Source organism: Dromaius novaehollandiae, chromosome 2, assembly GCF_036370855.1.
Source record: "Dromaius novaehollandiae isolate bDroNov1 chromosome 2, bDroNov1.hap1, whole genome shotgun sequence".
Lineage (NCBI taxonomy): Eukaryota > Metazoa > Chordata > Aves > Casuariiformes > Dromaiidae > Dromaius > Dromaius novaehollandiae.
The window spans coordinates 165,666,961-165,692,688 of NC_088099.1; the positions used below are offsets into that span (position 1 = coordinate 165,666,961).

Sequence of the window (25,728 nt, forward strand, 5' to 3'; positions counted from 1 at the left end):
GCCCACCTCTTTGGCAACTTGGCCAGCATGTTACTGTGCTGGGGACTTCAGGAGTCCGAGCTCCTCTGCAGGTCACAGGCAGGTCACTACGGAGCAGGGCTGAGTGGTCTGAAGTTGGGATTGGATGGTGAGAGTGGAAAATAAAACCGAACCCACCTCTTCCAAATCAGAGCTCTTTTTCAAAAAGGCTCTTCCAGCAGAAAACATCATGAGTCCAGCTCATTTCAGCCTTCCCCCTCTCCCACACAAGGGGGGATATTCTCCTCATAGAAAACACATTCCTATTCCTGCAGAAATGCTGAGATATCTGCCATGTCTCTGAGTATCGCATGGCCTGCCCAGCTCAATTTCTCAACAGTTTTAACATGCTGTGTTGGTACTGAGCTGGAGAGGTACTAGGCTGGACTACTACTGAGTGCCGGGCCCAGAGAGTGTCAGTGGGGCTTGGGATAAAAATCATGAGTGGGAGAGACCCTGAGGGCTTAAAGAGATCATCTTCCTATCCTGACCTAGGATCAGATAAAATGTCTGCCCTGTTCTTAAAAGTCCTCCAAGGGCTTGACCACCACATCCTCCCTCCAAACGTCTACCTCTCGTTAGCAGAAAGTCTGCCCTAGTATCTAGCCTGGCTTCTTCTTGCTGGTTTACTGACCAGTCTATCCAGTCTCCCTGCCCAGGTAGACTGAGGTCAGCATGTCCCCTATTGCTCCGCTGGGAGAGGCTGGCCCAAGACCTCACTCATTGAGTAGCTGCTCTCCACCAGGTACACCTAGCTGTTGAAGTGGTCTACAAGAGGAAACTAGAAGCAGCAAGGCAGGGAGAAGCAGCCACCAGATCTCAGGTTGTAGTCCCTGCCCACTTTCCTAACCCAGGTGTCCCTTCCAAGTGTGTTCACCCTTGTGGGTGATACATGGTTAGAAGCTCGTTCCTTCTGCTGCTGCTTCATGTCAGAGCCCAGAGAAGCTGGGCACGATCCATCCAGATATCTGGTGTGCTTCTGGTACAGGTGCTGCTCACTGCACAGGTGACCTCAAGAGCTGGAAGGGTCCTGCAGGCTATTATTTAGTAGCCACAGCCTGTTGGGAGACCAGCTGGGGCCCTCAGATGGACACCTTGCCCAACAGTATCCCAAAGCCTTAGTATAGGGCCAGCTCTTTCCAAAGGGCATAAACGGTATCTCTGAGCCTTACAGCATGTATAGCAACAGCATTTATCCAGCTGCATCAGCTGAGGCATGCTAGACACAGGGGTGCGAGGAGCTCTGCTTATGCCAATTACGTGATGACGAGGTGGATATCTGAATAACCATGACACGCTTTTGTAAGTGAGCAATGCCATTAGCTTGCTCAGACAGCGCAAGTCTGCAGCTGCAGAGCAGTTCAGGGCTCTCCCCACTGCCAGACCCTCCTCCTCTGCGTAAGACCTCACTGGGACTGGAAGCAAATGCAGTGGCGATGGTTGGACACTCACTGGCAAGATGTTAGCTGCTAACCCTGTTGCAGTGGGATGCTAAGATCAAGGTGACTATGCTGGGGAGGGAGATGCTGGGGGTGGGGGCTGCCTGGCCTGGCAATCCCTGTAGAGGAGCTGAAGGACATTTTGCTAAGGAGGATCTTGTATCCTGGAGCTGAAATGCCTCTATTGGCTCATATTCTTTCTTGCACTTTAATTCTCTTAAGTCTCTTCCCGCCCACGGTGTCTGCACCCCCTCCCCGAAGGCAAGGGGAGTGGGGCTGCTCAGACTTCTGGTGGCTCCTTGTCCTGGGGCCTCACCTGGGTCTTGGGAGGAGGAAGGTGCTCCAAGAAGAACGTGTACTTCTGTGGGGACTGGACTCGCGGAGGCGGCAGGCTTGGTCTGTGCAAGGAGCGGGTGGGGAGATGGCCAAGGCTGTGGGTGGAGATGGACCATGCAGTGGCCATGCTGGATGGGATGGAAATCGTGAGAAAGGGGTGATATGCAAAAACCTGGGGTCCCGGGTGCCCTCCTTGTGTCTGCCTTGGCATCCAGCTGCAGCATGTTTGGGATCATCTCATTGCAACAGGTCCAACCCTTTCCCAGCCACCTCCGTTGTCTGTCCTGGCAATCGCTTCACTCCCAGGAAACGGGAAGGGGAGGAGAAGGGGAATACATCCCAGGGAACGGGCTGGGGATATAGCTGGGACACATATGGGGTGGGGTGGGAGTGGGCTGAGGTCTCCAGGCAGGGGGAGGCAGCAGAACCCGGCTCTCCCCTGAGCTCCGCGCACCCTCCACGGCCCTTTCCAGCCTGTTCTGGGTCTCGCTCCATCACCTGGGCACCGCTCTAGCTCTGCGTCCTCCGCACCTCCCCTTCTCGCTAGCTCCCGTGAGGGAGCATCGCTCGCAGCACACAGGGATGTACAAAACAGTGAACGCATTTTTATTTCGCCGCTGCTGGAGTGAAACCACCGTAATTTCAGAAAACTCAAAAAAAAAAAAAAAGTGATTACTAAAAGGCATACATTTTTTTTTCCTTTTTACACAAGACATAAGTAAACAGAAAATTCTCTTTTTAAAAAGGTTATAAAGTGTCAAGATCCTATACCTCATCTGCATATTCAAAGTGATGCTGTCTGATACAAAAAGCATTGGGTATAATAATTTAGCTATGGCTCAGACCAAAAAAAAAAAAAAAAAATAGAAAAATGTCATCTGGGCTTAATCTACATACTACTATGATTGCCCGTGGAGTTAGAAAGGAAAATATGCAGTTCTTTGTTGCACAGAAAGAAACAGCAGGGAAGTCAAGAGTTTTTTGGGAGATCATTGCCTGAAGGAAAGCAGAACGTGTCAAAAACGCCCCCTCCCCTGGAATGTCTGCTGGAGCCTGCGAGTGTGATTGCAACCATCCCAGGACCCCACGCTGCGCAAGGAAACCAGGCACGTTTTCCTCCCACCAGACAGGATCCCATCAAAATCCACCCGCTGCACTGCACCTACCCAGCCTGTTGGAAGTGAATGAGATATAAGAACTTGGAAACTGCATATAAGTCACGAATCTCCCCGTGTGCTTCCCCACTGGGACTAATAAGAAACAAACCCAAGAAAAAAAAAATAAAATAAAGCGACTCGTTCTATTATAGATAGAGCAAGACTCTTTGCATCCTCAGAAAATCTGTTATCCATAAGCCTCATCCAAAGCTCTCAGCCCAAGCACCACAGTGTCAGCCTTATTGCAAGACCCATAATATAAATTTACAAATGCGAAGTCTTTAAATATGTGTAGCCAAATCTTTGTTGAATAAAGAGCTGGCCATTTGCAATGGACATATTGTCCTCCTTCCAATTGCTGCTCCCACCATGCGCTGTGTCCAACTGGAAAAGATGGAGAATGGAGGGGAAACACAAACATCGTAACCAAAATGATACAGGTGGAAAGATACATCTATGAATTCCTGGTCACACTGATCCCTTGCACAAGGTTCAGCCATGATTTGCTCCCTGGGCAAACCCTACAAACCTCTTGGTTGGCTGGATAGTGCATCTCCGCCTTGCCATCCCTTGGATTTCCAAAGGGCTTGCTACAATTTGGAGCCCCGTCACTGCAAATTTGTGAAAAATACAGGGTTTTCGTGGAGGGGGTGAGGGAGGTGGGTATGGATGAGGAGCGAGGCAACCGAGTTTGTGCCTTTGCTTCTTCTGAACAGGGCAGGAAAGGGTGGCTTGTTTGTAGTCAAAGCCACGGGGGTGTCAGTTCCCTGGCTTTCCTGGAAGAGTCAAGAGAGAGAATTCGAGTAATTACTGAATCGGCAAATATGTCAGATTTTTAAGGCGGTGTTCTCTCCTTTCAACATGTCTTGGCATCTGAGGCAAAATAGGGATTAACATACAAGTACAAAGACCTGACAACCAGCCCATACATGAAGCCCCCGATTGCTCAGGCCTCACTCTGGCACTATGTGTCTACAGTGCTGTCAGTCTCCTACTTCTCCCGCTGTCCTGAGACTTTTGTGAAGAAACGGAGCTCATCAGGATTTCTAATTTGAAACCCAGTTGGAAAAAAAATGCCCAGGTATTTATGTTTCTCTAAGTGTTTCTGGGCTGAAACATTCCCAAGTTGGCACCTCAGAGGTAGGGGCCCAAGTCCCTATCAAAAAAATCCAAGTATTCAACAGCCCAACCTGGAAAAAAGGAGGAAAGCTCTTCAGCTGAGGGACACTCACAGTGGCGTGTCGGAGGATGGACTTGGAGACCCACCTGCGGGTGCCTGTGCATGAGGGTAGGCTCTTTAGAGACCTTGTTGGAGGAATGACAAAAGCTATGGAGACGTGAAACCCATGACCTTCCTACCCCATCCTCGGAGCGAGTTCAAACCCTACGTGCAAGAAGGGCAGCTCCTGGGCTGCCTCTTTGCAGGTGGGAAGTGGCCTTGGGCTGCAGTGAGGCCCTGCAAACACAGCACAACCTCATGGGACAGAAATCGTGGGGTCACTTGTGCAACTGAGCCAGGTGGAAGGCAGACAGGAAAAGCAGTCCCATGTCTCCACCCGGCTTGTGGACATGATGGTGGAGGAACATCAGGAACGAAAACTGTACCAGCACTTTTGGGGTACATTAGCCTCATCTGCGTTATCCCAGCTTCCATACACATTCCTACCCCACCCCATGACATTCTCCTCTTGGAGGAATAACTGTGCAGCCTCTAAAACCCACTGGGCAGACACTGCTTAGCCAGCTCCCAAGGCTGAGGTAGCAGAGTGCCTTCCCTTCCTAAGGTGGAGGTGTCATGTCTGCAGGGCAGAACACAAGAGGCTGTAGCAAGTCCCAGCAGGGGAGAGATACAGCCATAAAACAAAAACCAGAGAAGCCCAGTGCCCCGAAACAACATTTAAAGCAGCAAAATGGTGCATGTTTTTTTGCAGTGGTTCACAGAACTGAAGGACATCAAGATACTGCTCTGCCAGCCAGAGGTGTTCAGAAGGACTTGGCCACATGGCTCCAAATCAAGGGAACAAGAGGACTGCTCTTACACTAGAAGCTCACTGTGTTTAAGGTGGTTGGGTTGATGTTACATGAGGCAAAGGACCACCGCAAAGCCTGTCCCCTTGTCCCCAAAAGCAAGCCCACCATGCTCAGATGTCAGTGAGCTCTCAAGCAGAGATCAGAGTTGAGCACTTTTTGACCACCAAGGCAGAGAGTTCCCAAGGCAAAAGAAGGCTGAATTCAAGACCCCTGCCCCTGACCCAACCCCTACTCAAAAGCACCATAGCTGAAACCCTGGGAGTGCGTGCCCCAGGCAACCCTGCTACGTGACGCTCCCTGCCTAGGTGAGTGCAGGAGAGGGGAGTGAGGAGACATTGCTCCTTCAGGTGCCAGTGCAGAAACATTTCTACGCGTGCAAAGCCACAGCTCCCACTGGCAGCAGCCTCAAACCCTCCGCAAGTCAAGGCACTGCCTCTTGTGACCAGGGAGCACATGAGATACATGAGGTTTCCTGGCTAGGAAGGATCGGGGCTATCCCATTTGCAATGCTGAGCAACCTCCAGCCACCACTGTGGATGGAGCAGCACCCGGAGCACCTCTTTTAGCAGCAGGAAGGGGATGGTGATGCACCCAGTGAGATTGCTGTGCCCAGCCAGCAGTGCTGTACAGGATCAGCCCAGTGTCTCACCCTTCCCAACCAGCGTGGACCCTCAGATCGCTGACTAGTTTCCCACAGAAGCTGTAGTAACTAGGCCTGAACAGGACAGAAGAAACTCAACGGAGCCAAGGGCCGTCCCACCAAGACAGGGCTTGGAGCAGTCAGAGACGTGCAGCCTCACAATGTGACAGGGATGCTACAAGCTCTCGTGTGATGGAGCATCTCGATACCTTGCACAGTGGCACGAGGGACCTCGTCCCTCCTTGGTGGCCAATCCTGCTGCGCAGTGCAGTGCTGCTGGCTCCCAGAGAGAGCAAGAGAAGTGGCACCAGAAACAGCTCAGCTCCCCAGATCAAATTTCGTGCCACAAAGCTGGCCCCAAAACCTCTGCAGATACCAATGGGATCTAACCAGTCTTTCTTGGCAGGTTCCAAGAAATAAATCCTCTGAAGCAAGTGTTTCCAGATGGTCTACGTTTCTGAAGGCACACAAACACTACGGAGATACCCACTACAAGACACTGAAGGCATCTCAAAGTGGGCAGCCTAAACCCACAAGATGCTTGAGGACTGGCCTTCTGCGTTGCCCCAACGCTTGCGAGCCTCTGTAGCTGAGGGGTGAATGACAGGTGAGTCCAAAGGATACCCAGAGCATCCCTTGGCTCCCAAGCATGCCCTGGTCACACCTGGAAGCCTGCTTCGACCTGGCAGTCTGTCTAGTGGGTCATCTCTCCCCTTCCCTTGCCCTTGCCAGAGGCCCGCACTGCCTGTCTGCTGGGTCACCTACACAGCTCCAGGGTGGGAGAAAGAAAGGCCAGAGGACATGTGGAAGACAAATAGTTTTTTTTTTTCTCCTTTAATTAGCAAATTTCTTACCCTCATCAGAAGACAAACCACTCCCAAACCCCCTAAGTGCCCCCCACTCCAGCTGCTGAAAGCATTCAAAGGCAGAAGGTTGAGAGACATTTCATGTCCTGGCTCAGGTGCTGCTCTGCGTCCAACCCAGAGCACAACCCGGGGGGCTTACGGGGTGCCAGGGGCTTGCAGGGCAACACGCTGCATTACAGATGCCACGGGGGAGGGAAAAGGCAGGTGCAAATTCGGTGATGGGCTCTTTCTGGGAGCACCAAAACACAAATCCCCGGGAGAGCGAGAGCCCGAGCCCCGCGGACAGCGAACACCGATGCAACGGTGGAGAACACGGACATGCCTGGAGAAGCGCTTTGCACCCTCAGGGCATCGTCCCCCAGAAGCTGGGTTGCTCTGAGACTCTCCCTGCCCTACTCGCCCGTCCTGGGGACCAGATGGGGAACTACGACACGCGCTGCTCGGTCCCAGCCAGATGCAACCCCCGGGTGCCCGCGGCAGTGCTGAGAGCTGGGCTGGTGGAGGAGGAGAGGACAGGCATGCCCATGTCTCCTGCCCACTCGGCCCCAGCGCTGAGCTGCTCTCCTTTCACCCCGGCGCTCGGGTTGGGAGCTGGCAGCAGGACGGCTCTGGGACTATTTTCAAGGCAGGCGAGACGCGTCCCAGCCCCTGGCGAGCAAAAGCCCTGCAGCTGGCCCTAGGACGAGCTGGGACAGACAGTGCCATGGGAGCCCGCAGCTGGCTCTGCTCCCCCCGGACAAGCAGCAAATCGCCCCCAGCCCACCCCGAGAGAAGCAACGTTGTGCATTGAATTTGGAAGCTACAAATAAGAGCACCCCAAACTTCGGGGACACAGTGCTGACCCCACACCCCGGCATCTCCCGGCAAAGACGGGGGCCTCAAAGTCCCATCCCTGTCCCCGAGCTTCCTGGTGGCCCTAGTTCACTGCTGCGGGGTCCGGAGGAGCGACGGGGGGAGCAAGCCCCCCTGGACGGCTCTCCAGTCCCCACGCGGGCCGTCCCAGGCTGCATGGAGGCAGCGCGGGGAGCCGGCGAAGTGGCGGGGGGAGGAATAGGAGAAAGGGAACGATGCTGGGAGGACTCGATCTCAGCTTTGTCAGCTGTCGCCCTGCTGAGACCTCTTGTTCCTCCCTGCCATCACCATCTTCCTCCCGTCCCCCCTCCCATGCCACTGCACCATCCCACGGCTCTGGCCCACAGCCCTAATTTACAGGAAAGAGACGGGGAGAGGGTTTTCCTGCCTTGGGATGCTCGGCCACCCGGCACTGGGCCAAGCCACCCCTCCTGTCCCTGGTCCCTCCTCGGATGGCACAGCCCTGCCCGCGGTCCCGCGGGGCTCCTGGCCAGGGCTGGCCATGCATCCCCCAAATCAAGTCCCGCTACGCCCAGGGAGAGCAGTGAGGACCCATCTCTCCACGCCGGGGACGTGCTCTCAGTGCAAAGGGCTCAGCTCCCGGCTCCCAGGGAGGGGGAGGGAGGGAGGAGGAGGAGGAGGGAGGAAGGCGACGAAGAACCGACGCGTGAATTCATTGCCTGCTACAGCCAAGAGTCAAGGGCAGCGCTGCCTTCCCTCCTCGGGGCCGCGGCGGGTGGAGACAGCCTTTCTCGGGGAGTTCGGCAAGAAGAGCGCTCCGGGTACAAGGACGTGTCGGTGGTGCTCCATCGAGGCCCCCCCGCCCTGCCCGAGTGCCCGGAGCGGGGCCGCGAGCGGGGTGGTGGGTGGGGTGCGCGGCGGGGGGGATGCGTGCGAGTGCCCGTGTGTCTGTGTGCACGAAGTTTGGCAAGAGGTCATTGAGGTTACATGATGCAGCATTTGTTCTTGTGGTTATGAGGGTCCTTAAATCGGAGTCTCTGCTTTGGTCGGTATTTTTCCAAGTACGTGAGCTGCTTGCTGTTGATGGCTCCTCGGCGCTTCCTGCGGAAGAAAGGTCCCAACAGTCAGCGGCGCTGCTCTTGGACAGGAAAAGACTCCTCCAAACCCATCCCTGCTCCCCAGCTCGGTGCAGAAACCCACGGGAACCACCGGCTGGAGCAACACGAGGGTTTGGAGACTGCGGACGCACGTGCACCGCTGGAAAGCTGGCTCAGCCAGGCTGCATGAGCCGCTGTGGAGCTTCACCCTGGTCTAAGCTGAGCAAAGCACATGCTGCCCTCACCAAGGCTGCTCTGCTCTCCCTGCCCATGGTCCTGCTGCATGTCCCAGCGCCCCATCGCCCCAACCCAGCTGAAAACTCACCCAGGAAAAAGAGAGGGGAAAAAAAACCCCAACAGGCTGGCTGCAAACGGCCTGGTTCCCTGGTGCAGTTCACTGCGAGGGCAGGCGAGCACTCGAGGCAGCCCAGGGAGGAGACGGGGACACATGAACGCAGCCGACCCCAGCAGCGGCGTCGAGTCACATCAGTGCAAAACGCTCGCAACGCGGCGAAGCTGCATCGTGGCCACCTCCTTCGGCACGGACGCATTGCCCGGAGCAGCAATCCCCGGCACGCTGCGAGCCGACCGGGAAAAAAACGTGCTGCTGCCCCAAGGAGGCAGCAAAAATCTCACGGCTGAGATGCTTTGGGAGCTGATTAATAACGAGCGAGGGCGGTGGTGGATGACATTACTCAGGCATGGCATGGAGGGCACCAGCCGGTCCTATCCGGGCTTTCCGACTCCCATTCCCTGCCTGCGTCGAGCCGCTCTCCTGCCCGAGGCCGCTGCCCACACGGGCGACGGAGTTGCGTCTCCCTCGATGCAGGGCCCCGCACCTGAACGCCGCTCCCCGGGCGGACCACTTACTGTCGAATGAACTGAATGGCGTCTTCGTACTTCATGCCGCTCTCGATCAAGGCCAACGCGACGAGGACAGGAGCGCTGAAAGACAACGAAAGCGGCAGTCACGCACCAGGCTGAATTTGCACCCTGCGTCGCAGCCCGGATCCAGGGAGGATGCAGCGGGGACCACCCCCATGCAGCGTTGTAACGGAGAGTTTATGGCAAACGCCGGCTTTTAATTTGCAACTTCTTGTAATTTGGCTGCAAGAGCTGCTCCAAGGAGCAGCTTGTTCTGGCACCGAAGGGGATAAAAGCCACAGGACAGAGCTGGTGGCTGTTTGCTGCTCTTCTGCTCGCGAGCACGTGGATTTGGGAAGCCTTTTAGCAACTATCTGCAGTGAAGCTGGATGCAAAGACACGTGCAAAATACAAGCCGGATCTTCCCTGTAAACCTCCCCAGTCTGCAGCAGCAAGGGGTGCAGCAGCTAAGGGCAACAGCTTCCAGCTTTAGCTAAGGGCAACAGCTTCCAGCTTTAGTGGGCAACATCTTACCAGACTTCTCACGACAAGCTCACAGCAGAAACCAAACTGCTGCTGGCCACTGGTGGGACAGAACCACGTGCCCCGGGCCTTGCCTGCGTCCTTGCCCAGCCCCAAACCAGAGACCCTGAGATCGCCCAGTTGGGTGGATGGATCTATCTGGGGATGGATCTATCTGGGGATGGATCTACCTGTCACCGCCAATGCTGGCCAAGAGGACATGGGAAGGTCCCTTGCATCCCCATGACCGTGCTGCTAACCCCTGAACCCCCCCAGTAACTCTGAGGGTGATGTCCTGGGCAAAAGGGCCTGTCCAGTGTCCATCTCGCAGCCCCACTGCCTGGGTCACCCGGCCACCACCACAGCTTTTGTGGCTTCTCCTCGCTAGTGTCTTTGCCTCTTGCTGTGCTGCACGCAACCCTCCTGCTAAAGGCAGGGATGGAGAGCGGCTGGCTCCGGCGCCAGCAGCACGCAGCCCTTCGGCGGCAGGTTCGCCCCGGCTCTACCTTACCGGCCCAGGCCAGCCACGCAGTGAACCGCCACGCAGCAGCCGGGGTCTTCGCAGAACTTGGTCTTCAGCAAGTTGAGCCAGTCCTCCACGATCTTGCTCGGAGGAGGCGCTCCATCGTCGAATGGCCAGTCCTAGGCAGGAGCGAGAAATGAGAGAGGGACGCGCAGCCGGTCAGACCCCAGTCTCGCTTACTGAACACCCCCTTCACTGCTGAGATGAGCCTAACCGTGCTCAGCTCCCTTGCTCGCGTGGGTAAGCGAGCAGCAAACCACTGAACGCAGGGATGGCTGCATCCCCGTCCCACACCATTTGAAGGGGCTTAGTGAAAAACCCGCGGAGATGCAAGCCGCGGCCGCTGGGTACACACAGGGTGCCCTTTCTCAAGGCGATACAACAGATTCGAGTAAGGGACTTGCCTCGGTGCAGACTGGCTTTAAAAAGAAAACACGGGTTCTTAAAAAAAAAAAACCCATCTTTGAAGAGCTTGATGGGGGCCAAAAACGGCGCGCTTTCCAGCAATAACACCACTCTGACAGCTAAGCCCTCGGGCAAAGCATCCAGAGGAAGATTTGCCCGCAAAGTTTCTGATTCAGTACAGATTTTCCTGCACAACAGGCTTCGGTACACACGTGCCGCGAGGCCTCACGGAGGAAAACGGGGATTCAGCCCGTGCTGCCGCGCCGACCCTGCCGGGGCTGCTCTGATGCCTCGCTGCGAAGCCTGCAGGAGCATCTGGCCGTGCTTGCTCTCTCTGCTGCGTAACCTCCCCGGCCATCAGAAAAGGTCCTTGAGCTGCACGGACTAAACATTTTTGCCGCTGCACCGAATGCGACTGGCTACGCAGCACCTTGCACTGCGGTCGCCTGCTGCAACCGGGCTCCGAGCCGGAGAGTTAAGTCTCCGGGTGGCCGGAGCCCCGACGGATGCGGCTTACGGAGGCCAATGACCCAGCGGGGACGCTTGATGGAGACACAGCACGGCGAAAACCAGCCCCGGGGCGCGCGGCGGGCAGAAAGCACGCGGCCGTAATCCTCGTGTTTGAGGACTGAGTCACTAAGCTGCTGTGCCGAAGTCGTCGCTGGTACAAGATGCTGCAAAAAGCCGCTAAGCTTTATTTTATTGCCGTTTTTTAACAGGTAATGCAATTTCAATTGCCTAGGGCTTAGATAGGAAAATAGCATTAGGGAATGCTAATGCCTGAGTCACCCCACGCTACGGAGCCTGTGCCTGTACTGCAAGACTATCTCTTCCCGTTGCACAGCGAAAGCACGAGTTTAGCTGGGGACACAGGTCACCAGGGGCCCCGTTTACCGGGCTCGCACCGGGGATGACACACGGTCATCTCCTGACACAAAGCTTCCTCCAGCTAAAACCGTAAAGTGCCGATTCTCCAGCAGGATTTCTGCCTGGATCTCCAATGTTAGGGAAGAGCAGACCCTGCCCACCCTGGGAGCGATGGGAACGTGATGGGACGGTGCCCGGGTGAACGTCAAGGGAGCTGCTGCCTTGCAGAGCCTTGCAAGGTGTCGGCGTCTTCGCTTGCTCTGGAGATGTTCCCAGTGTGCTCCTCCAAAGCAGAGAAGCAGCTCTGAGACGCCTTCAGGGAGATATTTTGCAGGCGGAGAAGACGTGGAAGGAAAAAGCAGCGGAGACCAAGGAGCAGATGCACACGGCGTGGCACAGGACTGGACCCGGCTGGGATGCCTGCGCCAGGCAAGACTCAGTAATCACTACTTACAATCCTACCCGGCATCAAAGCACGCTGCAATTAAGCACTTACAGCTCACACCCATGCGCACTTACTGCAATTATACTGTCTTTGCCAATTATCGGCGGCTGCAAAGGCCAAACGCAAGGCTCGGGTTTTGCAGATTCTGCAGATGTCTGCGCACTGCATCTCCGCAGCCGTTAGTGTCAGCGGGAGGCTGGAGGACCAGAGGCAGGACCTGGCAGGCCCATTGCTCACCAGCCCGTGGCTTGTGCCTGTTCCCGAAAGAAAGGGCCAGGACACATGGTCTACATATAGATATACTGCATATATACATACGTAGACACACAGATGTATAGAGAGATATATCTGCATCTATATAGATGTAGCTATGAACGGATATATAGGATATAGATACCTCTGTATAGGCTAGATCGATATAGATATCTCTATATAGGATACCCTATCTAGATATCTACATCCTATCTATAGATCCTGTATGTAGGACATAGTCTCCGCCCTTTTACAGACCAAACTCTGCCTTTCACCCTGTTCCCGGTGGCAGCGATGCACAGAAGAGTCCCCATGGATACGGCAGTCTGAGCAAGCCACGTTAGCGGGCGTCTGCTTGAAAAGCAAGGGCTGTGGATGCATCTAGACACACACACACACACACGCAGACGTGTGCCTCGACATGTACGTCCTTGCTGTCCTCAGGGGCGCCAGCTCTGGGAAACAGGGAGCGTTTTCACCGGCTGCCTTCGGGGCTCTGCGAGCCGTGACTTCTCCCCACTGCAAAACCATTTCTAAGCGCTGCCCGAAGATCATCGCGCAGGATCATCTGGGATGGCTGGAAAAGGCAGTTCGACCAGAACAAGCTTTACAGCTTCAGCCTCCCCAAACCGGCGAGTTCCCTGCAAGATCTCTGCGCTGCCAGGATCTGAAAAGACTTCCTAAATAAGAGACGAAGCTCAGTCTGCAGCTGGGGAGAGGAACGGCAAGGTCTGAGCCCACCAGAAGAAACATCTCAGTTCAGCAAAGGCGCTCGGGCTCCGGGGCGCTCTCTGCTCTTCCAGGTAGACGTAACCTGATGAAAGCTCCCCGGTTTTATCCGATTACTCATCGTCTCCCACACGGGGCTGGGAAGCGGGCCCCACATCACCTGGCACAGCCTGCACGAGGGCTGAGCAAATTCCCGAGCGTGGCAATCACGCCTGACATCATCTCCCTTAACTTATCATTAAAGATACAACCCAGGCATTTAAAAAGCGTCCTTGTCTTTTTTTTTTTCGCTCGTTCCTTGCTCCCTTTGATTTCCCAAAGCTGCACGCCGCCAACTGCTGAAAGAGCGAAAAAAAAAAAAAAGTGGCACAGTTTTTATACCCCCTGGATAAGATAATGCGTAGGAATGACTCGCATCTTCCACGTGGGATCAGGCGCTCTAATACCCGGGATGCTTTAAAGCCGGAGTGATAGGCAGAGCTGGCAGCGCCTGCCAATTTGGCTGCATGAGTCACAGTTTCGAGTGCGTGGGCAGCTCCTTCTTTATTTTAAAGTCCCAGCTGAATCGCAGCCCGACACGGGGAATTAGCAGCGGGGAGCGAGCCACCTCTCGCCGAGCGCTCCTGGGCAGGACCGGCCTCGGGGAGCGATCGCAGCAAAGCCGCAGCCCGACGGGCTGAAAACCCTGCCGGCACGCGACGCGGGCAGCGGAGCCGGACCTCACTGCAAGCCGCCGTCCGAATCCTGGCAAACGGGCTGGAGACGCGGAGAAGGACCTCAAACTCCCCCTCCGTTGTTAGAGGGAAACCCAAAACGTAACGTCGCTTCAGCCTCCAAATCCTTCCCTTGAGAAAAACCCCGAAGTCTTGCCTCCGCCTGTGGCCTCGTGTTTAAACCAGGCTTAACTTCTCCTTCTGTTTATTGCTTTTAATCTCTGTCCAACAAAAAGAGACCCTGATTTTTTATTTTTTTTAAGCATTTCCCACTTGAAAGCCCATGGGAGCAGCAATATTGCAGTGGGAAGACTCAGCTGAGCGACAGGCAGCTAACTCAGATGGCACAAAGGCCTCCAAAAGGTTTCTGCACTACCCGAGAAAGGGAGTGATGCCCCCACAATATCCCCTCTGCCACCCCCTTCTCCTTCCTGGACAAAGTCCAGGCTTTTCCAAATGTTTATAACAGTAGTCTGCTCATCTTCCAGCCCTCCCTGACCAAAATACACCAGCGTTTGGATATTGAGCAGATACCAAGCAGAGATGCCGAGCTGATGGGACGAGATGGGATGGGGCCGAGGCACGTTCCCGTGATGCCACCCCGCGCCCTACCTCGCCGAGCCTTAAAACGCACCAAAACGGCACCAATTGACCCCGTGGGCTTCCCCTCCTGCCCATCTCAGGGCAGACGGCAAGCGCATCCCTCCCCTCGAGCGCCGGTTTCCAAGCAGCACGCAGGCAAGAGGAATGGAAAGCAACCTCGTGCCCGTGCAGAGCTCCCGGGCTCGGAGGGTGTAATTTGCTCTCCGTCTAGCAGCAGCTAGACCGAAATCTTACTGTGCCCATCTTGGATTTCAGGCCCTAGAGCTGTAATCGAAGCAACTGCTCTCAAAATAGCTCTTGCCTGGCTGGAGGAGAGCAGGCTGCCGAGCTCACCAGCGGGAAGCACACAGCTATCGTTGCTTGCCAGCTATTTTTACATGTATTCGACACTCTCGAGGTGACCCTGACCTGCCAGCCTGGACACCTTCCTTCCTGCGCTGCTCTGAGCCGATCTGGCTGCAAAAACCTCCATTTTGGGGTACAGAGGATGATCACCCAAAGCAAAACGCGTCTGCTTACGAAGGGCGCTTCTCGTGCGCTCCGCGGCGCCGGGCCAAGCCCCGAGCACGCAGCGGGCAACACTTGAGCGGCACCCGGCATCACTTGCAGCGAGGAGAGCGCTTTGCAACCTCAAACGCATCCCAGGCCATCGAAAAAGCCAGGCGAGTTTGCACCCGAAATAAACTCCACGTGGACGGCGTTGTTGCACCAGCCGGGCCGGCTGACGTGCAGCGAGTTGAGCAGTTCTCAGCTCACGCTCTGCTCCTCCTGGCAGCAACCTGGGGCGCCCGTCCCGCCGCCCACCTACCATGACGGTGATGCCGTCCTTCTCCAGGGGCGTCTTGTCGTAGGTCACCTCGCACACCCGCACGACCGTGGTGGCCCCGTACTTCTTCAGATCCTGGGGAAGGAGGAGAGGAGGAGGGTTATTCTCAATCCCCGAAGGTATTCCCCAAACCCCCATCCCGTTTCCAAGGAAAAGACCGCCTCGAGCAGTGCCCGGCGCCGAGCACAAAACCCAAAGAGCGGGGAATGAATTTTCAGCTCCGTGCCCGGCTCGGGCGAGCATCTCTCGGGGCTTCTTCTCGACTAGCTAAGGCGTTTTGCTGCCACATCCCACAAGCCATTACTCAAGTGCTGCGGGCGGGCAGGCACTTGGGCCTTTTCCAGCGCGGCTTATCACCTGGAGCGTGGCTTGGCCCCGGATTACGTGCCGGCGTATCGGCCACGCGGCGCGTTGCATGAGATCATCCCGGCGGCTTCTCGCAGAGGGCCGGCGACTTTGACCAGCCGCCCGATGCCTGGAGAAACGGCGGCAAATCGCTTCGCGCTCCGGAGCTTTGCGAGAAACCAGGACTAGCAAGGCTGGAGGAGAGGTTCATTTTCTCCCCGCCGGAGCGGACGCGTTCCCGAAACGCTCCTGACCGCTTCCTACGCTCAATGCAACGCACGGGCCGTTTGCGCTGGCTCTAACGAGCCTGCAGCAAGCTGCGTTTCCCCCAAGCACCAAAACAGGGAGCGGGTCTGAGCCTTTCGCCCTGGCCCGTGAAGGCACATCATTAATCAGCCCCTGAAGTCCCTCGCCACGGCGTCAGCTGCTCCGAGCCAGAGCTCCCACCTCTGGGAGGCTCCAGCTGGCTCTGGAGAGCTGCAGGAGATGCGACGTGGATGGGGCAAGCCCTGCTCCTCCTCTGCGTTCCCGAAACGTCCTGCCCCGAAACAGCCCGGAGCCCCCGTGGTCCAGCAGCAGGACGCAACCCGCTTCGTGAGCTGCATCTAGCTCCGCTCCTGGCCACCACCGCAGACCATCGAGCCCCATCGCTTTGCAACGGCGAAAGCGTGGCTTTTTGCCCCAAAACCGTGGCGGTGGGGTGCCCCCCCAGCTTCCCTTCCGACCGGCCCTCCTTACCTCCAGGAAGGTGCTGAGCGTGGCGTTGGTGGGGTTGTGGGTGATGAGGAACCGCATGTTTTTGTAGCAGACCTCCACCGGCGCGGGACGGTTCATCCGGGCCATGGCGGGATCCGAGGAGGAGGGTGGCACAGAGCAGCGGCACGGGGAGGGGGGGCGGGGGGGGGAAAAAAAAAGCGTGCACGGAGGGGGGGGGGAAAAAAAAGCTCGGTGCTTAAAGAAAAAGAAAAAAGCAAAACCGAATGGGAAACTCAATATACAAACGTTGTGCAAATATTCCCAGCTCTCGGGGGGGGCCTCACGGCGCCGCCACCCCCGCCCCCGGCACAGACCCTGTGGTAAAAGCCAAACAATAATAATAATAATAATAATGATAATAATAATAATAATAATAATAAAAATTAAAAAAAAAAAAAGAAGGAAATCCCTTTGCTGTAGTGTCGGCTCCCCGGGCGCTTTTGGAGGGGGGGGCCGGTGCCGCCCGCTCCCCGCGCTCTCTACCAAGGCCTCCTCCGCATGGGGATGCTGCCGGCGCGACGGTCCCCCTCCGTCACGTTACCCCATCGGGATATGTGGAGTACTTGGGAGCGGCGGCGGCGGGAGCCCGGAGCCTAGGGGGCCGGCACGAGTCCCCGGGGCGGGCGAGCCATGCGCGGGAGCCTCGAATGGTTAAATCCGCGGTGCGGGCTGCGGCGAGGCGAGGCGGCGGGGCGCCGCGTCACGGGGCGCGATGCTCGGCGTCTCCATCAATCCCGGCGCCCGGCGGCGGCGAGCGGCTGGAACAACAGAGGAAAACAGAGCCGTGAGCTCGTCCCAGTGCCGGGCTCAAAATAACCCCCCCCCGGGGCGACACGAGGGCGACGGGAAAGCCCCCCGGACCGCTCCGGAGCCGGGCCGAGCTTCAGGATAAGAGTCAGCTGGGATGGTGGGTTCCCGAACACACGTGCTGCCCCTAAACCCCGCCAAACCCCCGAGCATCCCGACCCGAAACCCAAGCGCTGCCCACGCCGGTCCCCATCGGCCACACGCCGCTGCTCCGGCGGCTGCATCCGACCAACGCACCTCTAATGCTCTTAGGTCAACTAAGCTGTTTGCAAAGGAGCTTTTCGCTGCGGGGGGAGCAGAGGAGGGGGTTGCAAGCGCCCAGGGAAACCCCCTTTTCCTGCTTTTCTTCCCCAAACCTGGTGCGGATGCTCCCCCCCAGGCTGGACCCGAATGTCCTGGCACATCCTCCGAAACACCTCGACCTGCAGCAAGGCAGAGGCGGCTGCTCTGCCCTCCAGACCCCGCCACGCGCGCCGTTCTCGCCGCTTAATTATCTCCCAAGGGCGGAAAAGGGATTAAAAAAAAGGGAAAAGGAGCATCGATTCCTACCGGGGGTGATGCCGGCAGAGAGCCGACGGAGCCCGCGGGAAGGGCCGTCCCTCTCCGACCGGGCGAAGCGGCCGGGTGTTACGCGCCGGACTCTTGTTTTGAAGCTCGGACCTTCGCCGGGTCACAGGCTGCTTAGCGCCGGGCGGCCGGAGCCTCAAAATAGCACATAAGCGCATAAGTAAACCGACACGGGCGAGCAAATGCTCTGCTCGGTTTTCTCCCCGCTTGGAGCCGATGCCCGAAACGCGGGGCGCCCGCTGGCGCGACCCACGTGTGGGTGCCGGCGGCAGGGCAGGGCTCGGGCGCGTGTTTTGGGGAGACCTTGAGGTCTTCTGATGCAAAGACACATGGTGACCGTACGGAGAGAGCTGAAACGCAGGCAGCGCCTGTTTTTGGGAAAACGGGGCCGGGGAGACCCGGGCTGGGACGCGTGCTGAGCCCCGACCACCTCCGACGAACGCCTTGCAGAGGCTGGGGGAGGACACGCAAGATTGGACCGAGGTCTTCCCACCAAGCCACCCGTCCTTGCAGACAGTTCACGCCTTTGGAGTTCAACCCCCTGCGCCCACCCCGGGGACAACCCTCGTTTTGGAGGAGAAGGTTCAAAAGGACCAAGGACGACACCATCTCCTAGAGTTGGCCATCGCCCAGGAGGGGTCAAGCCAACCAAGGGCAGCCAGTACTCGGCCAGCCGAGGGACAGTCTTCTCCATCACCGCAGGAGCCCCAACGGTGGTGGCCGCCCCTTGCGCCATGGTCTCGCTGATGTCCAAGGATGGGAAATCCCTACGTTCCTGGCCGGAAAGGCAGAGTCCCCTGACTGCGGGGCCGCCTCTCTCTCCCGGCAGACACCTGCTTTCTATATTTAAAGCCTCGCGTCTGCCGAATAGCTCGGGGTCGGGGTGAAAGGCGAGCTGCAAAAGCGACGGCGGCGGAGGGGGAAGAGAAGGTTCCCACCAGAGCGAGACAAAGCTGCCCGTCTGCACCGGCCTTTCCTCCCCCGGTGAAGGGAAAACATATGGGGCCCTTTTTCTGCCATCGCCCCGGGGGAATTAATAAAAAATAAAGCAATGAAAAAAAAAAGCAAGCAACGTGGCACGAGAAGTGTGGCTGCTTTCCTACTGCAACCTGCCCACCTTGAATCAGGAGCCTTCCTCCTGTTTGCACGCTAAATATTTATTATTTGCATCAAGGGAATGCCCTGACTCTGCCCCCCATCCCGTGGTGTTGATAGCCAGGATTTCGGAAAGGAGCTTAGAGGAGCCAGGAGCTGCAATTTCACCAAAATTCATGGGGGTTTTGGCATCGGGGCTCCCCCAAGCTCCTCCGCGGCCCCTGGTCCCCCCAGTCGCACATGGCAAGAGGGTAAAGGAGATGCAGGAGGGACCAGGCGCGCTGAGGGCCACCGAGAGCCGGGGTGATTTCCCTCGCCTCGGAGAAAGGAACTGTGATTTGTATGGGGGAACCACATCATGTCCCCGAAGCCAATGCGGCGGGAGTGAAGGGGAGGACAGAGGTGGCACAGCCACGACGTCCCTTCCCATGGGGACGTATACAGGCAATGGGAAATCCGGGACCGGCGTGCCACCGAAGTGGGATGCCTCAAGCACAAGTATCTCGGAGCAAAGCGATCCCGAACTTTTACTATTTTTTTCCCCCCTAATAAATGCCTTCTGCCAACCGTGTCAATCAAGTCGCTTCGCTTCGGACTTGGTCTGCTGCCTGTGCAAGAGGATAACCCTACCCGACAGCCACGCGGCGACGGGACGAAGCCAGCTCTGCGGCTTGTGAAGTAGCTCTTTGGATGAACATCCTTCAGTCAGGGCGCATTTGTTCCCTCTCTTTTTTCTTTTTTTTTTTTTAAAAAAAGTGAGATTAAGCAGCAGAACAATCTGCCCTGCAAGGATGCTGTGAAAACACAGCCAGAAAATGCCGCGGTGCCGGCAATGTGCCGCTGCGTTAAGGGGTGGAGGGGAGACAGAAGGGCTAAGAGCAGATTTGTACCTCCAGCATTAGCTTAGCCCTTTTTTTGCCCCCCCCTTACCGTCGTCACCATCACTTCCCAGCCCTTTTTTGGCGGCCAGTCGCCAAACCCCCCCAAACCTCCCCGTCGCACGTCACAGCCGGCCACTGCGTAGCGTTAGCGCAAAACCTGCCAGGGTTTGCTGGGAATGCTCAAGTGCCCCGTGCACTGATCACGGCAACCTGCTGGGAAACACGGCAAATCCACTGGGAACTCTGCACCGCTGTCCTCCAACCCGCGGTCTGCACACCATACGTGTTCTGTATATGATATAATTTTTTAATTGGCTTGCACGCTTTTGCTGCCGGTAACGGAGATTTGATGGGAACCGATCACGGGCGAGAAAAGCGAGCAGTCGTTTCCCACCAGGTCTAATTTTCAGTGGAAGCCTTGCAAGTATTTTGGCAAATGCACGTCCTGGCAATGCAGCCCGAAGCCTATAAACTCTTAATGGCACAAATCATCCCCAGCTACCTGGGCTGCGATACTGATTGCCATACTAAATACGGCAGAACAACGTGGAAAAGGAGATCAGCTGATATTAATAACCTGTCAAGGGAAGAGGAGAGATGCTCGGCCGCGAGGCAACCCCGCTACCTTGCCTTTGCACGCCGACGTCTGCGGCGTGGGGGAACTGTGGGAAACAGGAGCGGCGGAGCACATCCGACTGCCGCCGGGTGATTTGCAGTTAAGTTTTGTCCCCCAGCCTGCTCTGCTGGAGCCTCCACCGGCAGTAATTTCAGCACGCGACAAGCGGGCATCATCAACGGCCTTTCTGAGCCTGCCCTGTTCCCTTCTGCTCCTCTCTTCCAGGTCAGCACCGCACTCCCCAGCTCTGCTCCTGCCTGCGTGGCAAAACTGCTGATCACAGGGTTCGAGAGCTTGCCTGCAGCTTTCTTCTGAATTAAACTGAGGCCTAAAACTTGCTCTTTGGACCCCTACGGTACTTCAGCGCACTTAGATGGACAAAGCAGTCTTGTTCCAAAATAAGTCCCTACTTACTAGGGAAGAGCCCCACAGCTCCGGCATCCCATGAGAGAGGACCATGCCCTTTGCACGAGCTAGGAAACGCTGAGATGGGCAGCTTGGACAACCCAGACCCATGCATGAGTCCTCAAGTGAAGCCAGAAGCCAGAAATCCTCCCACATCTCCTATTTACCATGGGAAGCCCTTTCCTAGAAATCCAAACATAGAAGAAGTTTCATAGCCAAGAGTCCGGCAAGGGTCCAGCGTGAAAGCTCTCCAACATGGCAAAACAGCAATGCAACGGCCAGAAAATAATTGGCACAGCCTTGGAGGACAGAGACAACGGCTTCCCACCGACGGCAAGCCACCTCCTCCGAGCAGAGCCAGGAGACCCCTTGGCCAAGAAGCCTGAGTGACTTCAATACCTGGCCTTGAGGAGACCCAGCCATCCTGGGACTTTCCCATCGTCGCAACCTGAGCCCACCTTCACCTCTTTCTGAAGGATGTTTGCACCTGTGCTACACAGGTTCGCTCGCCCTTCAGCTTCTCCCATGGACAAACCTGAGTATCTCATTTCCATCTTAACGGCCTGGCTTGCTTAAATCACGAGTTTCTCCTTGGTTGCCTAAGTTTTCTCCCCAGCAGACGGATCTGCTGTTTCCTCTGGCACCTCTGCACAAAATAAAAGAGTCCAGGTCTTCTTCTTGGCCACCAACGTGCCACCAGAGAAGGACATGCAGAGAAGCGGTGCTCCTGTCCGAAGCGCGCCCGACCACTATCAGAGCTGCTCGGAGTGACGGCAGCTCACCGTATCGCTGGTGCCGACGTGTTGACTCACAGCAGCCAACAGCAGAGCAGGACAGGGATCCTATGGGCGAAATCGGGGATGAAATCTTACGTTCGGCAGCAATTTCCTAGCAAAATACCCCCTGTGGATAACCAAGCGCCGTGCCCCTTTCCACCTGCATGGCCGAAGCCCGGACAGGGCAAGCTTCTCTCCCTCTGCCTCCCAGCAAACCTCCCCGAAGGTGCCTCACTGCGGCATTAACTCCACGGCTTGACGGGACCGATTAGCAAATGCCAAACTCGTCAGCTACTTCGCTGGAACGGCTGCGGTTCAGCGTCGCTTGGAGTAGCGGGACACGGAGAGCTGATAAAGTCAGGTCATGCTTTCGTAAACACAGTAACTCCCTAAGCAAAGGAAAAGGAAACTTTGCAGAGCCAAATTTTCGCTGCACATGTTTTCCAGCAGTGGCACTCCTAACAAAAGGTCCTATTTACACAAACAACATGTACTTACTCGTGTATAAATATAGGTATCTCAGGAGTGAGCACATCTAATTTTCAAAGCTGACTTTCACAAAAACCTAACAAAATACCAATTTATGTTATATTTGCTTGACTTCTGTCCTAGTTTCAACCCACACAGCGAGACACCGACCAGCCCTTTGCCCTCACTAGTAATTAGGTACTTCCCTCTCTCCTCCCAACCCCAGCTCTACCAAGAACATTTCCACCCTGACACCCCTGAAAATTTCACGCACCCTTCTGAGCTTTCCCAGATGCTTATATGAATTTTGCACAATTCCTCCACAGCTGCGTTCATGCCATGGTCCCAGCGGACGACGGTCGACGTTAGCCAAAAAGAGCAGATGAAAGAGGGATGCCAAGCTGCAGGGAGATGCTTTCGCGAAGCTCACCGTGAGGCAAGATGGGGTCTGAGAGCCCCAGCGCCGCTTGCCCCACTGCCAGAGCAGGAAAGCAAAGTGCTGAAGCCAGCGTAACTCCAAAATTTTGTTTTGAAGAGTTTAAGTGTGTGTTTTCACCAAGCACGGAAAGGGAGATGCAAAAGCAAAGCGTCTCGGACCAGGGTAACTAGGTCCATGGGGCTTGGGCGCACGGCCATGGGGAGAAGGACACGGAAAGGCACCGGATCCAGCCCGCGACTGCAGGGAGGCCCCGGTCGGAGGAAAGCAAACACGCCGTGATTTCCTCCGGTAGCGCGTGCGGAAGAAAACAGGAACCAAACATGAAAGATCCGGGAGGCGAAAGAAGAAAACACACCAAAAACCCCCCCGGCATAGCCAACATCTGCGGGCACAGCTGTAAGCGGCGGCCGGGAAGTCCTGCCCCAGGTGCGGGGCCGGAAGGAGCAGGCGGGTGTCCGCGGCCAGGACGACCGGTCGTCCGGGGCAGGAAGCGGCAGCGGCCGCGGGGCTGTTTTTTGAGCAAAACGTTAGGGAGAAGGATAAAACCGCGTGGGTGCAGAGGGAGGTGGGCGGGCAGCGCTCAGCGGGCACGGGGAGGCCACCAAAAAGCGCCTGCAAGGTCGCCCTCGGAGAAACCAAACCATGCACCTGCTCCCACCACCCTTCAGCTTCCTTACCACTCCTTAAGGAAGCACCCCAGGTCCCGTGGCTGCCGCCGGCACCGCTCCGCCGCGGGTCCTCCGGATGCCACCGCTGCCTGGAAGCGGCTCGGGAACAAGGCACGAAACTTTCGGCATCGTGACGATCCCGGTTTTATGATCCGGGATATCCCCTCCGCCCCCTTCCCCTGCCGGCGGTGGGGAGCCGACGTCAGAGGTTTTTCCTGCCTTGGATTCGAAGCAAAACCAATAAATCTTGGGGCCGGGGTGGGGGGGAGGAAAAAAAAAGAGGCAGCTCCGAGGAACGTGCTTTGCTGCAAGCTGGGAGCTGCCGGCAGCGTGCAGGGCCCTCTGCAAACACAGTGGCCTGTCACGAGCGCAGCCAGGTCTCAGCCGGGGCTCTCGGCGCCAGCGCTCCCCTCCCTGCTGCTCACGGGGGGCCACCAATGGCCGGGAAGGGCCAAGGGGGCCGCGACGACCTTCCTGGCTGAACGTCACTCTCCGATGTGCGGCGAGAGCTTGATGTGGCCCCCACCGCCGCGGCCCTGACCAAAGGGCACTGGCCGGCCCCGCCGGGTCCGCTTGGCATCATCGGCACCGCTTGTGCAACGCTGACCAGTCGCCGTGGTGTCGGTGGACGTCTGGGGACGAAGAACCGGGCTGAGGTCCTCGGACGGCTCCAGGAGCTCGACCTACCCAACAGGTTGGGTTTAAACCTTCAGGTCGTGTTGAAAGGACGCCGTAACCAATGTGTGGGCAACGTAGGAGGGCAGAGGAGAAAACAGGCTCTGTCTGAGTTATTTTCTGCAATAAGCCCCACAGACAGGTCTTCTCCGGTGGCATCAAATTATAGACAGCATCGCCCAGAGAAGTCTAACTCCAGAGAAAGGGAGTTGTTCCAAGTTACTGGCCCCACGTTGAGAGGACGTTTGGGGGTCTTTCCCCTGCCTCAAACTTCCTTCACCATCCAGACCCTGTGCTCTCACCCTGTTTCCCTCTCCATCCTCTACGCCCTCGCGATCCACGCTGTTGACTTCATCCCATGCTTGCAGGAATACTCCTGCGTGGTTGAGCATGGGGGGCTTTGCAATGCCACTGGTGCTCTCCCTCTCGGTGGGTACCAAGCCACTTTGCAGGATGGCCACTAGTCCCCGAGGTCGGCGCTGCATGGAAAACCCCAGCTTGCTTCCAGCTTTTTCCTCTGGAGCGGCTGGAGGCGGTTGCTGAGACAGGGAGATGGACTGCGAGGTGGGATGGTTTCTCCTCCTCCTCCTCGCCGCTGGCCCAGCCTGGCAGCCACCTCCCTGCGGAAACCACCCCTCACTGATAGCTGTTCCCAGTGCGATGGGGAAAAAAACCCCATGCTGGTTGCAAATGACCCCCCTCGATTCGACACAGAGAGAGGTGCAGGAGGGAATTGCTTTCCGATTACCATCAGTCGGGAAAATTAAAAGCCATCGACCAGCCCTTCCCGAACCAGCCCGTCCCGGCGGCCCCGTTCCCAGCTGTGCCGGGCTCATCGCTCCCATATCCAGAAACGACCCCCAGGCTCTGCAGTCTGTCCCGGGACAGCACAAAGCCTTCGGGCCGGCAGCCGGGTCCAAAGCCGCTCACGCTTGCGACAGACCTCTGCCAGCGGGAGCAGCCAGAGCCCGTGAAGCAAGCGCTTTTCAAAAACGCAGCGTACGCCGTGTACTCGGGACTGGCAGGATTTTGTAACCAGCCCATTGCAGGATCTGTTCAGTCTTGAGAGGATCCAAAAATGCAAACGAGCAGCGCGTTGCCCAGCGGGGCTGGCTGGGGAAAGCACCGCTTAGTCAGCACTCCTCTGCTCGCACCCGGCACGGAGCCCGCAGCGGGTCCCGCCGACGTGCCGGCTGCTGCCCAGACAGCTCCAGATCCTATCAGGATGCTACGGGATCCTCCGAAACCCATCCCTGGGGTATTTTCCCCTGGCGGTGAATGCAAACTGGAGCAGTGGGCCACGATGCACACGTGCTCCCCTGGCCTGTTGCTTGCACACTGCAGTTTTGGCCGAAGCAGCAGGAGACTTGACTGCAACATCCAGGCAGCCACTGCCTGTGACCCACAGGGTCCATGGAATGGGCTGGTCCTTAAAAACGGGAATTTGGCAACATGAATAAAAATGACTGACACTTCTAGCCCTGCTGGCATCCCCCGTGGGGACTGCCGTGGCCTTAACGTGGTCAGGAGGCACGACGGGGCCAAAGCAACAGCCAGATCCTCCCTCCAGCTCCCTGCTCAACCCCACTGAGCCCTGTTCCCATGGACAGGAGAAAAGCTGTTTTTCACTGCATACCCCTTCTAGAAACAGTAATCGTGGCTCTGCTGGCTCTGGCCAACCGTCCACAGCGCCCAGCAACTTTTCCCCTCCTCACCCATCTTTCCCTGCTTCTTCCTTGGGCGTCTCAGTGATGTCCCAAGCTGGAATACTGCTTAGACTGCCACAGTAAAAGAGCCACATATGGACCAATCTTCTCCGAATTTGTTCAATCACTTTTGCCCCCATTTATACTTTTGGCCCTGGGGCTGTTTGTCCCACAACTGAATTGTGTTGTTTGCAGAAACTCCCTTTTGCTTGCTTTAAGCCTTCTCCCTTGGGCTTGGTTGATCACTTCGCCAAACAAGTGTTGAACTTGGTCAACAGTTGATTAAACTTTGGAGGACTCAGCTTCTTCATAGGGTTTGAGCATGTCTCCTCTGCGGGCCCAAGACCAAGTGATCTGCGGGGAAAGGAGACCCATGAT

General features: G+C 56.7%; 1 protein-coding gene across 3 annotated transcripts in view; it reads right to left on the reverse strand.

The window, feature by feature from the left end:
- Positions 1-2,378: 2,378 nt before the first annotated feature.
- PTP4A3 (protein tyrosine phosphatase 4A3) overlaps positions 2,379-25,728 on the reverse strand; it is a 58,153-nt gene continuing 34,803 nt past the window's right edge. For all 3 annotated transcript variants that reach the window (XM_064507925.1, XM_064507926.1, XM_026113653.2), the window contains 5 exons: positions 16,230-17,005; positions 15,129-15,221; positions 10,295-10,425; positions 9,268-9,342; positions 2,379-8,401 (listed from right to left, as the gene is read on the reverse strand). In XM_064507925.1, the coding sequence (XP_064363995.1) occupies positions 8,284-8,401; positions 9,268-9,342; positions 10,295-10,425; positions 15,129-15,221; positions 16,230-16,334 (522 nt within the window). In that variant the 5' untranslated portion in view covers positions 16,335-17,005 and the 3' untranslated portion in view covers positions 2,379-8,283. The remainder of the gene's footprint in view (positions 8,402-9,267; positions 9,343-10,294; positions 10,426-15,128; positions 15,222-16,229; positions 17,006-25,728) is intronic.